The sequence below is a fragment of the Chlorocebus sabaeus genome, chromosome 11 (assembly GCF_047675955.1).
Source record: "Chlorocebus sabaeus isolate Y175 chromosome 11, mChlSab1.0.hap1, whole genome shotgun sequence".
Lineage (NCBI taxonomy): Eukaryota > Metazoa > Chordata > Mammalia > Primates > Cercopithecidae > Chlorocebus > Chlorocebus sabaeus.
This window is the reverse complement of record NC_132914.1, coordinates 21,979,071-22,001,523: the sequence shown is the minus strand read 5'-3', so window position 1 is coordinate 22,001,523 and position 22,453 is coordinate 21,979,071. Positions and strand designations below refer to the sequence as shown.

Genomic DNA, 22,453 nt, shown 5'->3' with positions numbered 1-22,453 from the left:
GTCTTAATTAATCTTAATTTCTGAACATTTGTAATTATTTCTTCTTATCTGAATTGCACAATTGCTTAGAAGATTTTCTGATTAGAATGTTGTACATATCATTTTATTATTAGCCATCAGTTTCCATAGTTTTAGTTTAATTTTGAATTGAATGTATGAGTATAAACTCAATATACAAGATTCAAGTATGTTTTACTGGTGCATTTCAGAAAGAGTAGGCTGTCTTTATTTCATGTGTGTTTCTAAACCTAATATTTTCCTTCTTTTTTCTTCTATTTTACATTCACTTTACTATATTCTTGGCTAAATCAGGAACCCATCTGTGGACTTAGATCGTATGTTATACAATAAAAGAGAATGTACTTTAGAGTCAGATCTGGGCCAAGTTTTTGTTTTTTGTTTATTTTGCTGTTATTTGTTTGTTTTTGCTTGCTAAACTTACAAAGATGAAAAAGTTACACAATTCACAGAAATATAGTTTCCTCATAAATAGTAGTATAATATAGAATATTTAACTTACTTATTTTAGAAGCTCATGGTAATTCAAAAGAAATTATGTTCATGTGTTCATGAACATGTTCGTGAATATCAATGCATTGTACATGTATCATATTTGCAAGACTATTGATTTATCCTTCTTTCTCTCTATTAATATAAATTTTATTTCTGAAACTTAAATTCATTCACAGTTCATTTACACAAATTATGTTAGCAGTAGGAGAAAAGCAGGAAGAGCGTTGAGCACCAAGTTGCTTGTTATTACCTCTGTAAAATACCTTTCGGATGAGTTCAAAATATGAATTACAGAGTGAAAAATTATAAAACACGTTTCTCATGCATAAATTGGATGATGTACCCCAGCTCAAGATATAAATTTGTATTAAGCATCAGTATTATGCTTTTTAAAAGGTTCTTGTTTATAGACCTACATTGCTTTGCTTTAACTTTATATAATTTTGATAGATTAAGATAGCACTTGTTAAAATCTCAGATTTTTTCCCATTATTAACTAACGTTAGGCAATTCTATCTTTAACAGTAGTCACGTTAGCCAAATACATTTCTTATGATTAATTCCTCTTACATTTTACAATGTTTGTCATCTCTTTGTGCATTTCTGTGCTGATTTGATTAATTTCAGGCACATTTTATAAATTCACTGTTACAATCTCATTCTTTTGTGATATCCTAGCAGTTGCCTATGTCATTAGATTTAGTTGCTTACAGATTTTAAAGTTCTTTTACTTAAAAGATGAACATTTGTCGCAAATTCTTTGTTTGATATCATTATTTTAATACAATATTTTCAAACATGGTAGAGTTTCAAAATCATAGACTTTGACATAATTTTTTAATCATTTACCTAATGTTGTTCTTTACAAATGGAGGGTGTAGCTCCTAGCATTCAAAGGTCTCTGTTATGAAATCACAAACCTATCTTCAAATTTACCTTTGTCTCTCAGTCACAATACTTCTTGTATTGATTTTAGTTTTTCTTTTCAATCACTATATACTTTCCCTATTCAAATACATGGCTATTTTATTATTCTTTTGTTGCCTTCAATACAGTTGCATGATTCACATCAGCTTCTAGTAATCAGTGCTTTCTACCTCAATGCAGGGATTGAGTACGACTGTTCAGACGTTGGTTGCAGGGGTCCTCCAGAGTAAAATCAGAGTAGCTCTGAAGTCCTGTTCAACAGAGCAGCTGAGCAAAGGACGAAAGACTAACCAGCCTGGAGCATTCCTTTCTACAGGTAATCCCCTCAGTATTTCTGCAGTACTGGTTAACAATCTCTCAAAGCAATTTCGCATTCAGGGGCCTAAGGGAGCCATGGGTAAAGAAATGCTTGTCAAAGTGCTGAGTGACATGTGGTTTATTGGTTACTGGTCTTGGCCTTCAGGCTCATCTCCCTCCCCTTTTTCTGACCTTTGCGGGTTCACAGTGACAGAGTTCTATCCTTTAGCTCTTCCCCTGTGCAATTACTATAAAAAAAGAAACCATCATAGCTAGGTAAGTGTGACTTCAGGGCAAAATAGTGATGTTTTTGAGAAAACACTTCAAAAGAGAAAGAAAAAAGCAAACTGGTTTGAAGACACCATAAGAAGTAATTGTTTTAGAAAACACTTACCAGGAGTTTAAAGTAAGCATTACAAATACATAAAATATATAAGAAAAAAATTAGCCAAATGACATAAAAGCAAAATAAGATAACAAAAAAGAAGTAGAAAATATGGAGTGCAAGATGTATAATAGTTTCAAATAATATATGGGTTTAAAACAAGAAAAGAATTGGAAAATAAAATTGGTTATTTCATTTAAAATATTGAAAGCATATATAGGTAAAATGTTAAGATACACATAGTTTTTAACTAAAATTGAGAATAATTTAATTATTAATGCCTTCAAATTAGAAAAAAAATAAGTTGAAGAGGAGAAATATTTAAAGAAATAATAAATGAAAATTTTCCAATAATTTACTAAGATTAAAAACAAACAAAAAAACAAAAAACGCAGGTTGAGAGTGCCCATTGAATGCTCAACACAAGAGATAAGTAAGAACACAGACATATTTGGAAGAAGTATATTAAAATTTATGAATATCAAAGACAAGAAAAAAATTTGAAGCCTTTCAGGAAAGAAAGTATATCCCTTTTAATAGCAAAAGTGGGTATACAAAAGACAAAGAAACATATTTTTTAAGTATTGAAGTAAAAGAGCATTGAACTCATAATTTTATATTAAGCTAAACAGTCACTCAACTATAAAGATATATATGCTCAAGCATATAAGACCTCAAAAATACTGTAACCAAACACTCACACTGGAAACAATTTTGGAAGAATTGCTTAAATAAAAGAAGAATAAAATTCTGAAGATGTTGCATGAAATTTGTAAAGCAAAGTGAATAAAATACTTGATACATTTTCTCAATGTCTTTAAAAAATAAAACTAAAAACAGGAAAGGAGGTAAAATAGTCATAGTATCTAAAATTTAAAATTTTAGATTGAAAATCCAAATAGCATCATACTGTATAGACGGTAAGGAGGCATATCAAAGAGTATGTGAACATATGTCTGTTTGGAGTGCTATAAGAAAGTATAGCAAAATACAGCATATAAGAAAACTGTGTACTTTATAAACAATAGAAATTTACTTTTTACAACTCTTGAGCCTGGGAATTCTGAGATCAAGACGTCAACAGATTTGGTATTTGGTGAGAACTATCATCTCACTGCAACCTCACATGTTAGAAGGGGCAAGGAAGCTCTATTGGGTCTCTTTTATAAGGACATTAATTTTGTTCAAGACGACTCTACCTTCATGAACTAATCACTTTCCAAAGTCCCCCCCTTCTAATAGAATCACCTTGGTGATTATGACTCAACATACAAATTTGGGGGGAAACAAACATTCAGACCATAGAATCATGCTAGAGTGTTTGTCTTGTTATGAGAGAGATAAAATTCAAAAAGTATAAAAGAATTTTAAGGGAGCATAATAAAGGAGAAAATCAGCATAATAATCTAAGATAGTAAAAACAAGTCTAATTATATCAATAGATATAATAAACATAAGTGGACAAAATTGCTAGTTTACAGATAGGTAATTTTTAGTTTACATTTTTCTTCAAAATTTACCTCTGTGCTTTTTATAAGAGATATTGCTAAATCATGATCTTTCTTTCAATTAGCAAGGACACACAAGATCTGAATAACACAATTAACAAGACTGACCCCTCAGGCACATATAAAATTATACATCCAGCAATTCAAAGAATATGCATTTTTATTAAGTACAGCAGGGAAACTTACAAACATTGATGATGTACTAGGACGTAGAGAAGTCTCAACTAATTTCAAAAATTAGTTGTCATAGCTTCCACAATGCAATTACAACAAATATTAGTGGCAAAAAAATTTATTAAGAAAAATCTCCAAATATTTGAAGAAAATTATTTTTAAACAACTTGTGTATTAATCAAGAAATCACAATGAAATCTTAAGTAAAATGTATAACTGTAAGACATGAGATAAGAAAATGCAATAAAAAATATATGCTCGTATTTCTGGTTTCTAGCTCTGGAAAACTTCAAGGAGCTCGAGGTTGCCATTTTATAGTAACAACAAAAAAAACACTGAACCAATTTAAAATGCAACAACTCTTCCTGGATCTGTAAAAGAGGTGAGGACCAATGGCAAACGACTGCCTTCAAGATTGGAGAGACAAATAGGTGATTACAAAGAGTCACAGCTTACAGCAGTAGAGACTCATGAACAGAAACCACACAGGAACTAGTGTGAAGGTAGAAATACTTTCACTATACTTGATAAACTGCTAGAGTCTCATTCAGTATGGTTAAGTCAGCACTAAACACTCCAAGGGAACCCAGTCAGTGACCTCCACATTTTGAGTTTTCCCTCCAGGAGCTGTACCAGGTTCTTAGAGTAAATGTTGGAGAAAAATTATCTTGTTCTTTCAGTAGCATGAGGGGACAAGACACATTTTGAAATAGACCAGAGCCCTCTGTTTTTAATAGGACTCGTAGTACTTGCCCTCAGGCAGAACTAGTTTATCAGAGCCTCATAAGATGGTGTGTTATTAGAGCTTAACTGACCCAAGGGAAAGGAAATACCCAACTCCAGCCAGTTCTAGTCTTCCATGTGACAGATGGAAAATACAAAAATCCATCTCTCGCTACCAAACCCATTCTGACTAAGAAGGAAAAAAAATACTACAAAACACTTGTGAAGGTTACAGTCCAGAGGCAAAAAAAAAAAAAAAAAGCCTCTTCTCTCCCACACCTTAGCAACAATTATTAAAGGCCTATGTATAGCATGTTTTACAAAACTCAGTGCATTATGTCTGGATATCCAGAATATATTACAAATCATCTAAAAGAAAAAATATATAATTTTGAAGAGACAGAGGAAGAATCAGAACCAAACTCAGATACAGAAAGGATGTTGGATTTATTGGACTGAGAATTTAAAACAACTGTGATTAATATGCTAAGCATTCTAGTGGTAAAATAAAGAAGCAGGCAAGAACAGAACAATGAAAGCAGACAGATACAAATTTCATTAAAAACAATATTATAATGTCAAAACACTGTAGCAGAAATGAAGAACGCCTTTGGTAAACATCAGTATACTGCACATGACTGAAAAAAGGATATCTGAGATTCAGGATATATGAATTAAAATCTGCAAAACTGAAAAGCAAATAAAAATAGCAAAGACAAAAAATAGAACAAAGTGTCAAAAAACTGTGGGCCAACTACAAAAGGTATAGCCTATACATAATGGAATCACTAAAAGGAGAAATAGAAAGAGACAGAAGAAATATTTGAAACAGTAACAACTGAGAATTTCCCCAAATTAATATCAGGCAAAAACAAACCACAGATCCTGGAAGTACATAGAATAAAAACTTGAATAAATGCCCAAAAAGTTACACCTAGTCATGTCATGTTAAAACTATAGAAAATCACAGACAAAGGAAAAAAATACCAAAATAATACAGAGGAAAAAATACCTTCCCCATACCTTGTGTATTTATCCATCTAATATGAAGGAGAAATAAAACTTCCTCTGAGAAATGAAAATGAAAGAACTGTTTTGCTTTAGACCAGCCTTGCAAGATGTTAAAAGGAGTTCTTTACAGAAAGATAAAACGGTATAAATCAGAAACTCAGATCTACTTAAAGCGAGGAAAGCATTGGAGGAGAAATAAGTGAGCATAAAATATAAATTATTACTTTTCTTATTCTTAATCTAAGACATAACTGTTTTTAAATTAGTATCTATAATGTATTTGATTATGTATACTGACAAAAATTTGAAATGAATGACAATAATGATACAAGAAATGGAAGGGAAGTATTAGAAATAATTTGCTATTATCAGGTACTCACACTACCCATGAAGCAGTATGATGTCATTTGAAAGTGGACTTGCATTATTTGTAAATTTATCTTGCAAACTCCAAGCCAACCACTAGGTAGATATTAATCTAACTATAGTCACACACATCATAATGACATTTAAGTCAATCTTGGATAGCATATACAATGATGGTCCCATAAGATTATAATACCATATTTTTACTTTATCTTTTCTATGCTCAGATATGTTTAGATACACCAATATCACTGTGTTGTAATTCTTACAGTCTTTAGTAAACCACAATAATATACAGGTTTTGGTAGCCTCAAAGTAATAGCCTATACCATAAACTTACATGTGTAGTAGGCTACAATATCTAGGTTTGTGTATGTACACACTAAGATGTTTGCACAATGACAAAATTATCTAACAATGTATTTCTCATAATGTGTTCCTGTTGTTAAATGACACATGACTATATATCAGTAATCACTTTTAACACAAATGATCTAAACATATTAACTAAAAGACTGAAATTGACACAGTAGATCAAGTAACAAGAACCAACTATATGTTGTCTACATGAAACCCACTTTAAATATATAAACACATAGAGATTAAAAGTAAACATGATCCTTAAAGGGGATGAGGCATTCTGGTTTTTGGAATTTTCAGCCCTTTGCGCTGGTTTTTTCTTGTCTTCGTGGATTTATCTACCTTTGGTCTTTGGTGTTGGTGACTTTCAGATGGGGTTTTTGTGTGGGCATCCTTTTCGTTGATGTTGATGCTATTCCTTTCTGTTTGTTAGTTTTCCTTCTAACAGTCAGGCCCCTCAGCTGCAGGTCTGCTGGAGTTTGCTGGAGGCCCATTCCAGATCTCGTTTGCCTAGGTATCACCAGCAGAGGTTGCAGAACAGCAAAGATTGCTGCCTGATCCTTCCTCTGGAAGCTTCATTCCAGAGGCGCACCCGCCAGATGCCAGCCAGAGCTCTCCTGCATGAGGTGTCTGTTGACCCCTGCTGTGAGGTGTCTCCCAGTCAGGAGGCACAGGGGTCAGGGACCCACTTAATGAGGCAGTCTGTCCCTTAGCAGAGCTTGAGAATGGTGCTAGGAGATCCACTGCTCTCTTCAGAGCCAGCAGGCAGGATGGTTTAAGTCTGCAGAAGCTGCACCCACAGCCGCCCCTTCTCCCAGGTGCTCTGTCCCAGATAGAGGGAATTTTATATATAAGCCCATGACTGGGGCTGCTGCCTTTCTTTAAGAGATGCCCTGCCCATAGAGGAGGAATCTAGAAAGGCAGTCTGGCTACAGGGGCTTTGTGGAGCTGCAGTGGACTCCAAACCAGTTCAAATTTCCTAGTGGCTTTGTTTACACTGTGAGGGAAAACTGCCTACTCAAGCCTCAGTAATGGAAGACACCCCTCCCCCTACCAAGCACGAGCATCCCAGGTCGACTTCAGACTGCTGTGCTGGCAAGGAGAATTTCAAGCCAGTGGATCTCAGCTTGCTGGGTTCTATGGGGGTGGGATCTGCTGAGCAACACCAAGTGGCTCCCTGGCTTCAGCCCCTTTTCCAGGGGAGTGAATGGTTCTGTATTGCTGGTGTCCCAGGCACCACTTGGGTTTAAAAAGAAAATCGTGCAGCTATCTCAGTGTCTGCACAAATGGTCACCCAGCTTTGTGCTTGCAACCCAGGGCCCTGGTGGTATAGGTACCCGAGGGAATCTTCTGCTCTGCAGGTGGTGAAGACTGTGGGAAAAGCATAGTATCTGGACCAGAATGCACCATTCCTCATGGCACAGTCCCTCATGGCTTTCCTTGGCTAGGGAAGGAAGTTTCCCTACCACTTGCACTTCCCAGGTGAGGTGATGCCCCACCCTGTTTCAGCTTGCCTTCTGTCAGCTACACCTACTGTCTAACCAGTCCCAATGAGATGAGCTGTGTACCTCAGTTGGAAATGCAGAAATCACCCACCTTCTGCGTTGATCTTTTTGGGAGCTGCACACTGCAGCTGTGATAAAATCTCTCAATAAACTAGATATTGATGAAACATATCTCAAAATGATAAGAGCTATTTATGACAAACCCACAGCCAATATCATACTGAATGGGTGAAAGCTGGAAGTATTCCCTTTGAAAACTGGCACAAGACAAGGATGCCTTCTCTCACCACTCCTATTCAACATAGTATTGGAAGTTCTGGCCAGGGCAATCAGGCAAGAGAAAGAAATAAAAGATATTCAAATAAGAAGAGAGGAAATCAAATTGTCTTTGTTTGCAGATGATATGATTGTATATTTAGAAAACCCCATTGCCTCAATCAAAATCTCCTTAAGCTGATAAGAAACTTCAGCAAAGTCTCAAGATACAAAATCAATATGTAAAAATCACAAGCATTCCTATACACTAATAATAGACAAACAGCCAAATCATGAGTGAATTCCCATTTACAATTGCTACAAAGAGAATAAAATAACTAGGAATACAACTTACAAGGAATGTGAAGGACCTCTTCAAGGAGAACTACAAACCACTGCTCAAGGAAATAAGAGAGGACACAACCAAATGGAAAAACATTTCATGTTCATGGATAGGAAGAATCAATATCGTGAAAATGACCATACTGCCCAAAGTAATTTATAGATTCAATGCTATCCTCATCAAGCTACTGCTGACTTTCTTCACAGAATTAGAAAAAACTACTTTAAATTTCATGTGGAACCAATAAAAAGCCTGTATAGCCAAGACAATCCTAAGCAAAAAGAACAAAGCTGGAGGCATCACGCTTCCTGACTTCAAACAATACTACAAGTCTCCAGTAACCAAAACAGCATGGTACTTTTACCAAAACAGATATGTAGACCAATGGAACAGAACAGAGGCCTCAGAAATAATGCCATGAATCTGCAACCATCTGATCTTTGACATATCTGATCAAAAAAATCAACGGAAAAAGGATTCCCTATTTAATATATGGTGTTGGGAAAACTGGCTAGCCATATGCAGAAAACTAAAACTGGACCCCTTTCTTACACCTTATTCAAAAATTAACTCAAGATGGATTAAAGGCTTAAACGTAAGACCTAACACCATAAAAACCCTAGAAGAAAACCTAGGCAATACCATTCAGGACATAGGCATGCACAAATACTTCATGACTAAAACACAAAAAGCAATGACAGCAAAAGCCCAAATTGACAAATGAGATCTAATTAAACTAAAAAGCTTCTGCACAGAAAAGAAACTATCATCAGAGTGAATAGGTAACCTACAGAATGGGAGAAAATTTTTACAATCTACCCATCTGACAAAGAGCTAATATCCAGAATCTACAAGGAACTTAAACAAATGTACAAGAAAAACAAACAAACAAACAATGCCATCAAAAAGTGGGTGAAGGAAATGAACAGACACTTCTCAAAATAAGACATTTATGCGGCCAACAAACCTATAAAAAAAGTTCATCATCACTGGTTATTAGACAATGCAAATCAAAACCACAATGAGATACCATCTCATGCCAGTTAGAATGGAGATCATTAAAAAGTCAGGGAACAACAGATGTTAGAGAGGATGTGGAGAAACAGAAACGCTTTTACCCTGTTGGTGGGAGTGTAAATTAATTCAACCATTGTGGAAGACAGTGTGGCAATTCCTCAGGGATCGAGAACCAGAAATACCATTTGACCCAGTAAACCCATACTGGGTATATACCCATAGGATTATAAATCATTCTTCTATAAAGACACATGCACATGTATGTTTATTGCAGTACTATTCCCAATAGCAAAGACTTGGAACCAACCCAAATGCTCATCAATAATTGACTGGATAAGTAAAATGTGACACATATACACCATGGAATACTATGCAGCTGAGAGGTGACAATGTGCTAGCAGCCCTCGCTTGCTCTCAGCGCCTCCTCTGCCCTGGTGTCCACTCTGGCCACACTTGAGGAGCCCTTCAGCCCACCGCTGCACAGTGGGAGCCCCTCTCTGGGCTGGCCAGGCCAACTCCCTCTGCTTGTGGGGAGGTATGGAGGGAGAGCATGGGCAGGAACTGCGGCTGCATGCGGTGCTCGTGGGCCAGCGTGAGTTCTGGGTGGGTGCAGGCTTGGTAGGCCCCACACTCTGAGGAGCCAGCTTGTGCCACCGGCCCCAGGCACTGAGGGGCTTAGCACCTGGGTCAGCAGCTGTGGAGGGTGCACTGGGTCCTCTAGCACTGCTGGCCTGCCCATGCTGCACTTGAATTATCACTGGGCCCCAGCTGCCTCCCTGCAGGGCAGGGCTCATGACCTGCAGCCCGCCATGCCCAAGTCCCACCCTCCCCCCACCACCAGTGAGCTCCCGCATGGCCTGAGCTTCCCTGACGGGCACTGCCCCTGGCTCCTCAGCGCCGGGTCCCAGCAACTGCCCAAGGGCTGAGGAGTGTGAGCACACGGTGGGGGCCGGGGGGGGGGGCGCAGGACTGGCGGGCAGCTTCACCCATAGTCCCAGTGCAGGATCCACTAGGTAAAGCCAGCTGGGCTCTTGAGTTGGGTGGGGACTCGGAGAACTTTTATGTCTACCTGGTGGATTGTATATGCACAAATCAGCACTATGTGTCTAGCTCAAGGTTTGTAAACACCAATCAGCACCCTGTCTCTAGCTCAAGGTTTGTAAATGCACCAATCAGTGCTGTGTCTAGCTAATCTAGTGGGGACTTGGAGAACTTTTGTGTCTAGCTAAAAGATTGTAAATGCACCAATCAGCACTCTGTGTCTACCTCAAGGTTTGTAAATGCACCAATCAGTGCTGTGTCTAGCTAATCTAGTGGGGACTTGGAGAACTTTTGTGTCTAGCTAAAGGATTGTAAACACACTAATCAGCACCCTATCAAAATGGACCAATCAGCTCTCTGTAAAATGGGCCAATAAGCTCTCTGTAAAATGGACCAATCAGCAGGATGTGGGTGAGGTCAGATAAGGGAATAAAAGCAGGCTGCCCCAGCCAGCAGTGGCAACCTGCTCTGGTCCCCTTCGGCACTATGGAAACTTTGTTCTTTCACTCGTTGCAATAAATCTTGCTGCTGTGCACTCTCTGGGTCTGTGCCACCGTTATGAGTTGCAACACTCACTGCAAAAGTCTGCAGCTTCACTCCTGAAGCTAGTGAGACCTTGAACCCACTGGGAGGGACGAACAACTCCAGACAGGAGGAACCACAACTCCAGATGTGCCACCTTTAAGAGCTGTAACACTCACCACAAGGGTCTGCAGCTTCACTCCTGAAGTCAGCGAGACCAGGAACCCACCAGAAGGAAGAAACTCTGGACACATCTGAACATCTGAAGGAGCAAACTCCAGACGCACCATCTTTAAGAACTGTAACACTCACTGCGTGGGTCCGTGGCTTCATTCTTGAAGTCAGTGAGACCAAGAACCCACCAATTCTGGACACAGTCACAGGAAAGAATGAGTTTATGTCCTTTGCAGGGCCATAGATGAAGCTGGAAATCATCATTCTCAGTAAACTAACATAGGAGCAGAAATCCAAACACCACATGTTCTCACTCATAAGTGGGAGTTAAACAATGAGAACACATGGACACAGGGAGGGGAACATTACATATCAGCACCTGTTGGGGGTTGGGGGGCTAGGGGAAGAGTAGCATTAGGATAAATACCTAATGTAGATGATGGGTTGATGGGTGCAGTAAACCACCATGGCATGTGTTTACCTGTGTAACAAACGTGCACATTCTGCACATGTATCCCAGAAGTATAATGTTTTAAAAAAGTAAAGAAGTGGAGAAAAACATTCCATGGTAATAATAACCAAAACAAAGCAAGACAATCTAAATTAATTTTGGATACAGCAGACTCTACAAGGAAATTAACAGCGGTAAAAAAGGGGCATTACAAAATGATAAAGGGGTCAATTATTAAAAAGACATAGCACTTCTTAACATAGAGGCACCAAACAACTGAGCAGCAAACTATATGAAGTAAAAGCTAGTAGAAATACAAGGAGAAATAAATGAACACACTATGGTACTTGGAGACTCTACCCCTCTCTAGAAATGGAAAGATACAGCAAGTAAAAACAGGAAGAACATGATTGACCTTAACAACATCATCAATTAACTGGACATGATAAACATCTATATGTTATTTCATCCAACAACAGCAGAATACACATTCTTCTTAAGCTTACATAGAACATTCACCAAGATATATCACAGCCTAAGCCATAAAACACACCTTAACACGTTTAATAAAGGTTGTAGTGACAATGAAATTAAGCTAGAAAATAACAGAAAGATAACTGGAAACATATCAAAATATGTGGAGATTACCACACTTTTAAGTAACATATGAGTCAAAAGAAATCTGAAGAAAAATTTTAAAACATTTTGAAAAAAATAAAATTAAACATAAAAATCAAAATTTGTGAAAGGTAGCAAAATCAAGGCTTAGAGAAAGATTTATTACACTGAATGCATATATTAGAAAATAAGAAAACTCTAAAATCAATATCTAAGTTTCCACCTTGGGAAAAATCAAAAAGAAAAGCAAATTAAATTTTAAGTAAGCACAAGAAAAAATAGAATAAAAATTAGGCCTGAAATCAATTAAATTACAAGCAGGAAATCAATAGAGAAAATTGACACAACCACAGGTTAATTCTTTAGAAAGATTAATAAAATTGACCCAGCCAGGTTACCTAAGAAAATGAGGGAAGACACAAATTACTAATAACAGAAATAAAGGAAGGTACATAACTACAGATCCTATATACACGAAAAGGATAATAAAGAAATATTATAAGCAATACTCTGCCTACAACTATAATAACCTATATAAAATAGACCAATATATTGAAAGACACAATCTACCCAAATTTGTAGAAGAATAAATAGACAATATTAAAAGGACTGTTTCTGTTTAAGAAATTGAACTGATTTTAATAACTTTCCAAAACAGAAAGAAACAGGCCTACATGGTTTCACTGATGAATTCTACCAAATACTTAAGAATTAATTTATATCAATTCTCTATAATTTTTTTCAGAGTTTAGAAGCAGAAAAAATACTTCCTATCTCATTTATTGAGGCCAACATTACCCTAATACCAAGACCAGACAAAGATATTACAAATAAGTCCTTAAACTGATAAAATATATTTCAAAAATAAATGTACTAAAACTTGGAAATAGGCAAATGTAACCAGCCCCACTTGCATTCAGCAATGGATTTCATGATAATATAATATTTATAAGAATCAAGGAGCACAGACAAATACCAAAATAAAATACCATTTTATGCCTACTTAAATTGCAAAAATCTAGAAGTCACATAATTCCAAATGTTGGAGCGAATGTATACTCCATTTTTCATTTACATATTACTTGTGATCAAATAAATTAATATAGTCACTTTAAAAAGAAACAGCTTCCAGCTGTAATGACTCATACCTGTAATTCCAGCACTTTGGGAGGCCAAGGCAGGCAGATTACTTGAGCCTAGGAGTTCAAGACCAGCCTGGCAACAAGGTAAAACCTCATCTCTACTAAAAATACAAAAAAAAAAAAAAAAAAAAAAGTACTGGGTGAAGTGGCATGTGCCTGTAGTTCCAGCTACTCAGGAGGTGGGAGAATCACTTGAGCCTAGGAGGTGGAGTTTGCAGTGAGCCAAGATTATGCCACTGCACTCCAGCCTGGGTGACAGAGGCCCTGTCTCAAAAAAAGGGCAGCAACTATAATGCTATTATGTTGGAACTTTCCAATTTATTGAGTTTCTATGTAACACTGTACTAAGCACCTTATAAATATCCTGACAACTCTGAGATAAATATTATTTCAATTTATTAATTTTCTAGCTTATGGATGTCACGACCTGTGAGTTGGGTCTCTTGAAGACAACGAAATGGTTGGGTCTTGCTTCTTTATCCAACTTGCTATTCTATGCCTTTTAAGTGTGGGCATTTAACCCATTTACATTCAAGATTAATATTGATATATGAAGATTTGATTCCGTCATAGTGTTGTTAGCTGGTTATTATGTTGACTTGATTGCATAATTGCTTTATAATGTCAGTGGGCTCTGTAGTTAAGTCCATTTTTGTGGTGACAGGTATCACTCTTTCATTTCCATGTTTAGGACTCCCTTAAGCATCTCTTGTAAAACAGGTCTATTGGTAACAAATTCTGTTAGCATTTGCTCGACTGAAAAGAATATTTTTTCTTTACTTATGAAGCTTAGTTTGGCAGAATATAAAATTCTTATTGAAATTTCGTTTCTTTAAGGATGGTGAAATTAGGTCCCCAATCTCTTCTAGCTTGTAGAAAGATCTATTGTTAGACTGATGGGGCTCCTTTTGTAAGTGACCTGCCCCTTCTCTCTAGCTGCCTTTAAGGTTTTTTTCTTTCATGTTTACCTTCGAGAATCTGATGATTATGTGTCTTGTGGATGGCCATCTTGTAGAGTATCTTGAAAGGATTCTTTGAATTTTTTGAATTTGCATATTGGCCTCTCTAGCAAGATTGGGAAATTTTTCACGGACTGTGTCCTCAAATATGTTTTCCAAGTTGCTTACTCTTTCTCCTTCTCTTGCAGGAATGCCAATGAGTCACAGGTTTAGTCTCTTTACATAATCCCATATTTCTCAGAGATTTTGTTCATTAATATTTTTCTTTTAATCTTGTCTGCTTGTGTTGACTCAAAGGGGTAGTCTTCAAACTCTGAGATTCTTAAGCTTGGTCTATTTTGTTGTTAATTACTATAATTGTATTATGAAATTCCTGTAGTAAAATATTTAATTTCAGAAGTTAATTTTGATTCTTTCTTAAAATGACTATATCATCTTTAAACTCTTGAATTGTTTTCCTGTTTTCTTTGGATTGTGTTTAAATCTTCTCCTGTATCTTGTTGAGTTTAAATTTGAAGAGAAGAAATGACGAGCATAATGATGAGGCGTATACTAGCAGATTCTATGTAATGTAGTTAGTTCAGTACAAAAATTGAGGAGAAGGGGTAGAAAAGAATCCAAGTATTTGATTTCTGAAAGTATTGTTTTTATTTACATGGATACATTATCAATTTGTACTTATACACTGCCACCTGCTGAGTCTGTATATGTAAGAAACATCATGTATATTTGGGTGTGTGCATGCATGTTAGCAAGTGTTAGAATCCATGGTTGCTTGACATTAATAATTTAATTTTAAGATAATTTTTTAGAAGTAGGGGGAAGTTATTAAAGTGAGCACTTATAAAACCCTGCTTGCCATAACATCTTGAGGGTACTAATATTACAAAAATCCACATTTATCTTAGCGATATGGGATAGAGTTGAGAGCATAGGATTTGGAATCAGATTGCCTGAGTTCAGACCTTCAGTGTACACAATTACCAACTTTGAGACCTAGGAGAAGACATTTGCCACTTCTATGTCTAGGTTTTTTCATTTGAAAAGGGGAGATAATAGCATCCAGTTGATAGAATTGTGGTAAGAAAAAAATCTGTTAGCAAAAGTAAAACACTAAACCAATGTCTGGCATATATAGTAAATGCTCGATAAATGTTAGCTACTATTATTAAGGTTTCTCTCATCTTTTTTTATGCTCCTGAATTACATTTGTTTTACCATTATGTTTTCATTATCTTTCTATCTATAGAAATATCTCTAATTCATAATATTTCAAATACAGAAAATTAAGAAATCAGATGATAAAATGTAATTTAATGAAAGTAAAAGTCAATATATTTTCAGTAACTTTTGTTAATACTTTGAAGTCCTAAACTTCATAAAAAATTAAAATACCCTTCATTTAAAAATTTTTGTCTCATTATGTTTTCATTCCTCATGAATAAAAAGTAAGCTCAGAAATACAACAGACTTCAACTACAGGCACACAAGTCTTTACAGAATTATTGTAAAATGATTGTTGAGTTTAATATTCTTTCTCAACAACATATCAATGTTAACAATTTAAGTTAGTGAAAATATTATTTTAAATATCACTTGTAGACATGATTAACCAATTTAGCAATGTTTCTGAAATACCAGCATTAGTGATGTCAGTCTTATCCCAGTATCTTCTTCTAGCTCTGGTCGTCTTCATTGGGCTGCAGTTAAGGTCTTTTCCATACAATGCTAATTCCCTAACTCCCAGCTTCTCCAGATATACTATAAGGGATCACTCTGGAAATGTTATTGCTCCAGGCAATTTGCTGCCACCGTGCTGTGCACATGTAAGTGAAATCACTGTAACACTCAGTATTTCAAAATAAAAACAATTCAGTACATTATGTTACCCTTAGAATATAGAACATAATTCACTTGCATTAACCAGTACTTTTTCCTTATGTCTGCCATTCTGCCTAAATAATACTCAAATATTTCATCAGAGAAGATTTTATCAGTGATCTCAGAAAACAAATTTTATGTTCCCTGGACGAAGTTAAAAGGAACCTTTTATCACATTATTGCAATCGACTCCAATCTTGGTGGTCTTTATTCAGCTGTATAAGACTACAAATTTGACTAAATAAAAAATGTAAAACATTTGCTAAAAGATGACCCTCATTTATTTCCTGATTTCCTCAAGACTTCCGTATGGGGATTTAAAGGCTTTGACTTGGGTTCCAGGGTTTTCAATTCACAATGTACATGACTTCAGGTAAATTTCTTAACTTTTCTGAGTCTTGGCTTCCCATTTAGCATTGTGCTTAGGAGTACTCCTTCCTGTTTATAAAAATGCCACCATCACTTAACACCTCACCTGTATCATTTAATACAGTTTGTGTCAAAAGCAAAAGGCAGAATTATTACTTTTATCAGCTCGCAAATGAAAAAATTAAATGTCTTTTCTAAATCATCAAACAGGTCTTTGGGCCAGGTTTTTGACTATCATAGACTTCTGTTCCATGAGCCTAAATTACTTATCAGAATTTTTTTAAATGCTGTTTTTTTTAAAAGAATTTTTAAATAAGACAGTATCACAAAGTGAGTCCCAAGACATTATTATTCTAAGTTAATTCCAAGAATTTTTAGCATACTATTTATTCATTGTGCATTTTTAATTTTAATCCACATTTGTAAGTATCTCATGATCAATCCAAAACCAAAGAGAAGCTATCAAAATATTTCTACATTTTCTACATTGATAAACTTTTAAGTATCAAAAATTTCACCAAAGAAATACTTGATCAGATTAAAAGACTGAAATGAAGGTATGAATCATTATGTTAATATTTCAATATATGCTTCAATTGAAAATCATAATTTGAAATATAATGTTCTTTTTAACAACTTGCTTTCTATACATTAAAGTTCCCTGTTTACTTATTTTAGCTCAAAAACATAAAACTTATTCTACCTTCAATCCATTGCAGTGTCTTGTTTTCTTATTCTCTGAAGATTGTGCCTCTGCTGTTTTATCCAAATGTTGATTTTGGTCCATGATTGAAATATAGATATCATATGAATATTTTCAGTTGTTGTTGATGTTTCGTTTGAAACAATCACCTATTAAGGAAGAAAAAATATAGTTTATTTTATTTTTTACAATATATAATTTAGAAATAAGAAAAGCCGCCGGGCACGGTGGCTCAAGTCTGTAATCCCAGCACTTTGGGAGGCCGAGATGGGCAGATCACGAGGTCAAGAGATCGAGACCATCCTGGCTAACACGGTAAAACCCCGTCTCTACTAAAAAGTACAAAAAACTAGCCGGGCGAGGTGGCGGGTGCCTGTAGTCCCAGCTACTCCGGAGGCTGAGGCAGGAGAATGGCGTAAACCCGGGAGGCGGAGCTTGCAGTGAGCTGAGATCCGGCCACTGCACTCCAGCCTGGGCGACAGAGCCAGACTCCATCTCAAAAAAAAAAAAAAAAAAAAGAAAAGCCACAAAGCCATCATCAGTCAATCAACCATTCACTAACATTCATTCAGGGTCTACTATGTCTTGACCACTCTGCTAGATCAATGCTGGACACAAAAGTAGGAAAGACAGACACAAATTCTAGCCTAAGGATATTATAACTTAATAGAAAAATAAATTTGTGGAGAGAAATTTGAAACAAATAAGTAATATAGAATCACACGCCAGATTACACGAACATTTTACATTATAGAAACTTAAATTATCTTTTCTACACACCTATATTGTAAAATTTATAAAAGCAAATATATGTTTTCTTTATCCTTATAGTTTTAAAATGTGCCAATTAGTCCCTTGCACAGAGTAGATATTCAAAATGGATACAAAAACAATATAAACAATTAAATCAGAATGGCCTCAGACAGTTTAATAAAGGAGACACCACTGGAATCAGGCTCAAAAGGCAGACAGAATTTGGATTTGTTAAAAAGAGCAAAGTGTACTCCTAATACTTCTCAGAGCAACTCTGGTATTGCTTGACTTTACCACCATCATGATGTTACTTTATTTTGATTTTGTTCATTTCTTTTCCAAGAGAAAATGCATATAGTTGAAAATGCAAATTAAAAAAAGCCAAAGATTCTTCCTCTAACTCTTGTCCCCTTATCCAGAAATATAATATGCATTTTTCAGTAAATACATAATATTTTCCTTTTCAACACAAGTCCTAGCATACCTTAAACATTATTTTCTACCTTTTTATCTTCTCTATATACTTAACTTTGTGTTAATAAAAGTCTTTCTCATTTTTCTTATGGTAGCAGGGTATTAAGTTGTCCATAATATATGTAACTGGTTCTATATTAATCAGCATTTAGGTTGTATCTAATCATTTCATATTAAAGATGTTCTTAATATATCATGTGCCATTTTGGTTTTATGTGGCCATAGCTGCAGAATAAGTTCAACAACTAGAGTTTTGGAGTCAACGTATAAGGGAAATTGTTATTTTGAAAGTCATTAAGGTCCTATTTTAAAGACTAGTAAAATTACTTAACTTTTTACTTCAATTGACTCTTTTATATAGAATATAATGTGTTCTTCACGGAGTTTTAGAAATACATTCTTGTTCATATGCATGTAAACAATACATATTTATTTATCTAAGATATCTATATAAGCAGACACAGCATAGATACATGATTTTAAATAGGGCACTAATTATAAAATATGTCTAATATATGTTATATGTACAGTTGATACTTGTTACAATAGTTATGTTTAATAAAGTTGCTGGGAACACTGAACATCTCTCCAAGGTTGTTCCTTGGAGAGATGTCAGGGTAGTTACATGCCTGTGTGCCTCTGGTCACAATATTTTTGTAAGATGTTCAATAGAGAACTGTGTTTTATGTATGTTTTGTTTAAAGATACTTTATTTAATACATACTCTTAATTCATTAACATTGAATTAGTTGTCAATAACACTGTAGTTCAGGCTTAGAGGAAGCTTATACAGCATATGTGTCTTTTCCCTCAGTTACTCTCATGCACCGGACAGCACTTCAGCACCATCTTTGGGGCCCATTTGAAACATTAAACTCAGAAACACAAAACACAAAAGTGCCAAAAATGTGGCAACAAACACACTGTGAAAAGGATATTTGTTTATCATATGTGAGCTGAAACAAGAAGACAGAGCTTCACTTTGTTCAACCTCAGTTAGGAACATGGCAGCTCAAATTTTTCACCACTTTGCACATGCATGTGAATGCCCATGAAAGCCCAGCAGTATTGATTTTGATGTCACAAAGGAATTTTCGTGAGTAGACAAATTTTCTTACATAGAATTCGTGAATAATGAGGCTCGACTCCATATTTCATTCACTAATTTATTCAACAAGGGCTTATTGATTCTGAATAATATAAATATTAGAATACATATTTAAGGGATAGTGCATAAATGTGGAAGCAATAAATAGGATATTATCACTTATGTATATGTGAGTATATATAAACATATGGTTGAATACAGAAACCCATATATGTGTACCTCTAAGTGAACTCCAATTATTACATTTTGTGTGTGTGTGTGTGTTTTATGCATGCCTGTACCTAGATAGGTCGGGTTTCTGGGTTCAGTGAGTGAGGAAAAAGTCTGGGTAGTCTCAAGGTAATAAGCTGTCCTTTGATAAATTTCACCCCACTTTTTCCATGAATATCTGTTTCTATTTCTTTCTTCATAATTTAAATATTAGGAAATCCTTTTTTTAAAAAAAAAATTATGTAATAGCAAATATCTTTGTATGACTTGCAAGGTGGATATTCTTCCCTTAGTTTTAGGCTTTTATTTTCTCTCTACTAACAAATATTCTTGAAGTCTTGAAGGCTATTGTCCCACCACTCCAAACCTGGTTTATTTCAATTGATTAACTTCTGTTTGTCCTGTCTCCCACCTTTCTTTCTATCCTATGTATTTATCCTAAGAATCTTTCAAAGATCCCTTTAACCACACAAAATAAAATTCATGGTTTCTATTTGAGGGTCTTCACAACCTAAACCAAGCCCGTGATTTTAGAACCATTCTCAAAATACTCATAGCACCTGCAGACACATCGAACTACAGTCCCAAGAAGAAAGCTTTCTGCCCTCCTGTATGTTTCTTTCAATCCTGAATGTCCTTTTCCATCTCTTGGTTGTAATGCTGATCCAAATTGTACCTCTTCAATATTTTCATACTTACCTCCTGTTGATATTATCTCTCACCCTGCTGTGCCAGTGGAGAATATACCTAAAGTCATTACTTTTCTTTGTATTTTCCCTACTTTCCCAGACAACTATTCCACATCTCTCTCCTAGATCTTCAGATAAAATATGGAGAAAAAAAAGGTGGACACTTTGTTCCTCACATCACCAAAATGTTAAATAAGTGACTACATAGTAACTAGAAAGTTGGAATACTAATTTAGGCTTGACTAAATGCCACACTTTCTAATTCACCTTGACATTTAACATATTTTTCTCTGAACATATTTTTTTGTCTTAAACTTCAAATGATTTACATAAATGAATTTTGAGGGCACCGTTTGTTTATAAGATAGATAGAGCCATAGGCATTTGGATTTAGTATTGCATCTCTTTCCTGAATAATTCAGTTCTTCCAAATCTGATAGGAGTAGGGTGCAGGGCAGAATCTTATCAGCCTCTACTTATCTGTGTCAAGCTTTTAATACTTAATGAGTTATAGAAAACTAGTTTAGGCAAAGTGACCCAATTTCTACCATGTACCTATGCAACTGAGGAGCAAAAAGGAAAAACAGCATTTGCTAATTTCTTAGACCTTTTATAGGGGAGACATCCCCCATCTCCACCTTACTTTCACAATAAAAACAATTGTCTTACCAAGGCAGACACTTTTCTGAATTGGAGAAGGGAATTAATACTTATCGAGGCCTTAGTTCATGCCAAAAACTGTGCTGAGAACACTTTTTGCTTATTTAATTGGAGATAAATTATCTAGAAAATATATTTCCCTTAACCCTGTATCAAACTTGAGTTGAAACAAGGAAGTTGAGGTGGTTATGTGATTTTGAGACACCTATTTTTTTTATGTTTGCCAGTTAACTCTTCCCTCTACTCCCACCCTTGGCCACCTTCATCCAGTTAAGAAGACATCAAAGAAATAAAGAGTCTAGTGTGATCAATCAATGTAGTTGATAAAAATAATTATCCTGTAGCATATTTTAAGAAGGTAACTAGAGCTTCATTTTTGTGACTTGATTTTTATTTGTTTAGAAATTAATAAGACCAATATTTGAAACTTTATATTTAAATATATAAAGGTATTATTTTCTCTACTTTATTTTTAACAGTATAAAAATCTGAGGCTCTTCTACTCCCAGAAGGAATATTTACTATGTTTTGAGAACTCAGAATGTAAGCATGTGGAAGACACAGAGCATAAAATTTGTAATATTTATCAAGACCACCAAAATCTTTTTCCATGAAATTAGTGAAAATTTCTTACATAAAATATACGTTAAAATTAGAGAATCTCAATGGTTCTTACCTGGACTTAGAATCCTACAGCAACTGCAACAAGTCCACCCTTTATTCCTCTTAAAATAGTTGGCTTTTTGAAAACAAGTCCAGTGATGATTAACCATCTTATTATGTCATTGCTCTAGTCAAACAGATAAAACCTAGTTTTAAGAGTTCACTCCAGCTGCCAATATTTAAAGATTATATTTCTCAGAATTCTCACATTATTTTATGTTAATCTTAACAAGTCAACCTTACTTTTGGGAATGGCTTTTACTTGTTTATTCAATTAAGTTGGTGGCATAAGATTTTTTCTTTAAAAATATGAATACAATAAATTATTCAAGGTACTCAAAACTTCCAAATAGGAAATAATTTAAGACACATAAAAATATTCTTACAGGTTACACTGGCATTTACAAATTAAAATATACCCTCTTTGCTTGGCACATAGGTATGGTTCTAATATGGTATATATGGAGACTGGATATACCATCTGGAATAGGAGAGTCCAAATTAACTGCAAGACCATTTTTCTGAATGACGAAAATTAAGACTGCTTTGTAAGATAGATTCTTTACATCAAAACCTGAAAGAATTATTAATACCACAGTTTCCTTTTATTGACTTGACTTTTGGAGAAAGGAAGAGCTTAACTCAGTTAAAG

The 22,453-nt window shown here is 35.3% G+C and overlaps 1 protein-coding gene across 1 annotated transcript in view; it reads right to left on the bottom strand.

Moving 5' to 3' along the window:
- The window catches only part of SLCO1B1 (solute carrier organic anion transporter family member 1B1), a 94,916-nt gene extending 73,059 nt beyond the window's left edge, over positions 1–21,857 (bottom strand). The window contains exons 1-2 of the mRNA XM_007967861.3: positions 21,815–21,857; positions 17,245–17,393 (exon numbers count right to left, since the gene is read on the bottom strand). Coding sequence (XP_007966052.3) covers positions 17,245–17,328 — 84 coding nt within the window. The 5' untranslated portion in view covers positions 17,329–17,393; positions 21,815–21,857. The remainder of the gene's footprint in view (positions 1–17,244; positions 17,394–21,814) is intronic.
- Positions 21,858–22,453: the final 596 nt, after the last annotated feature.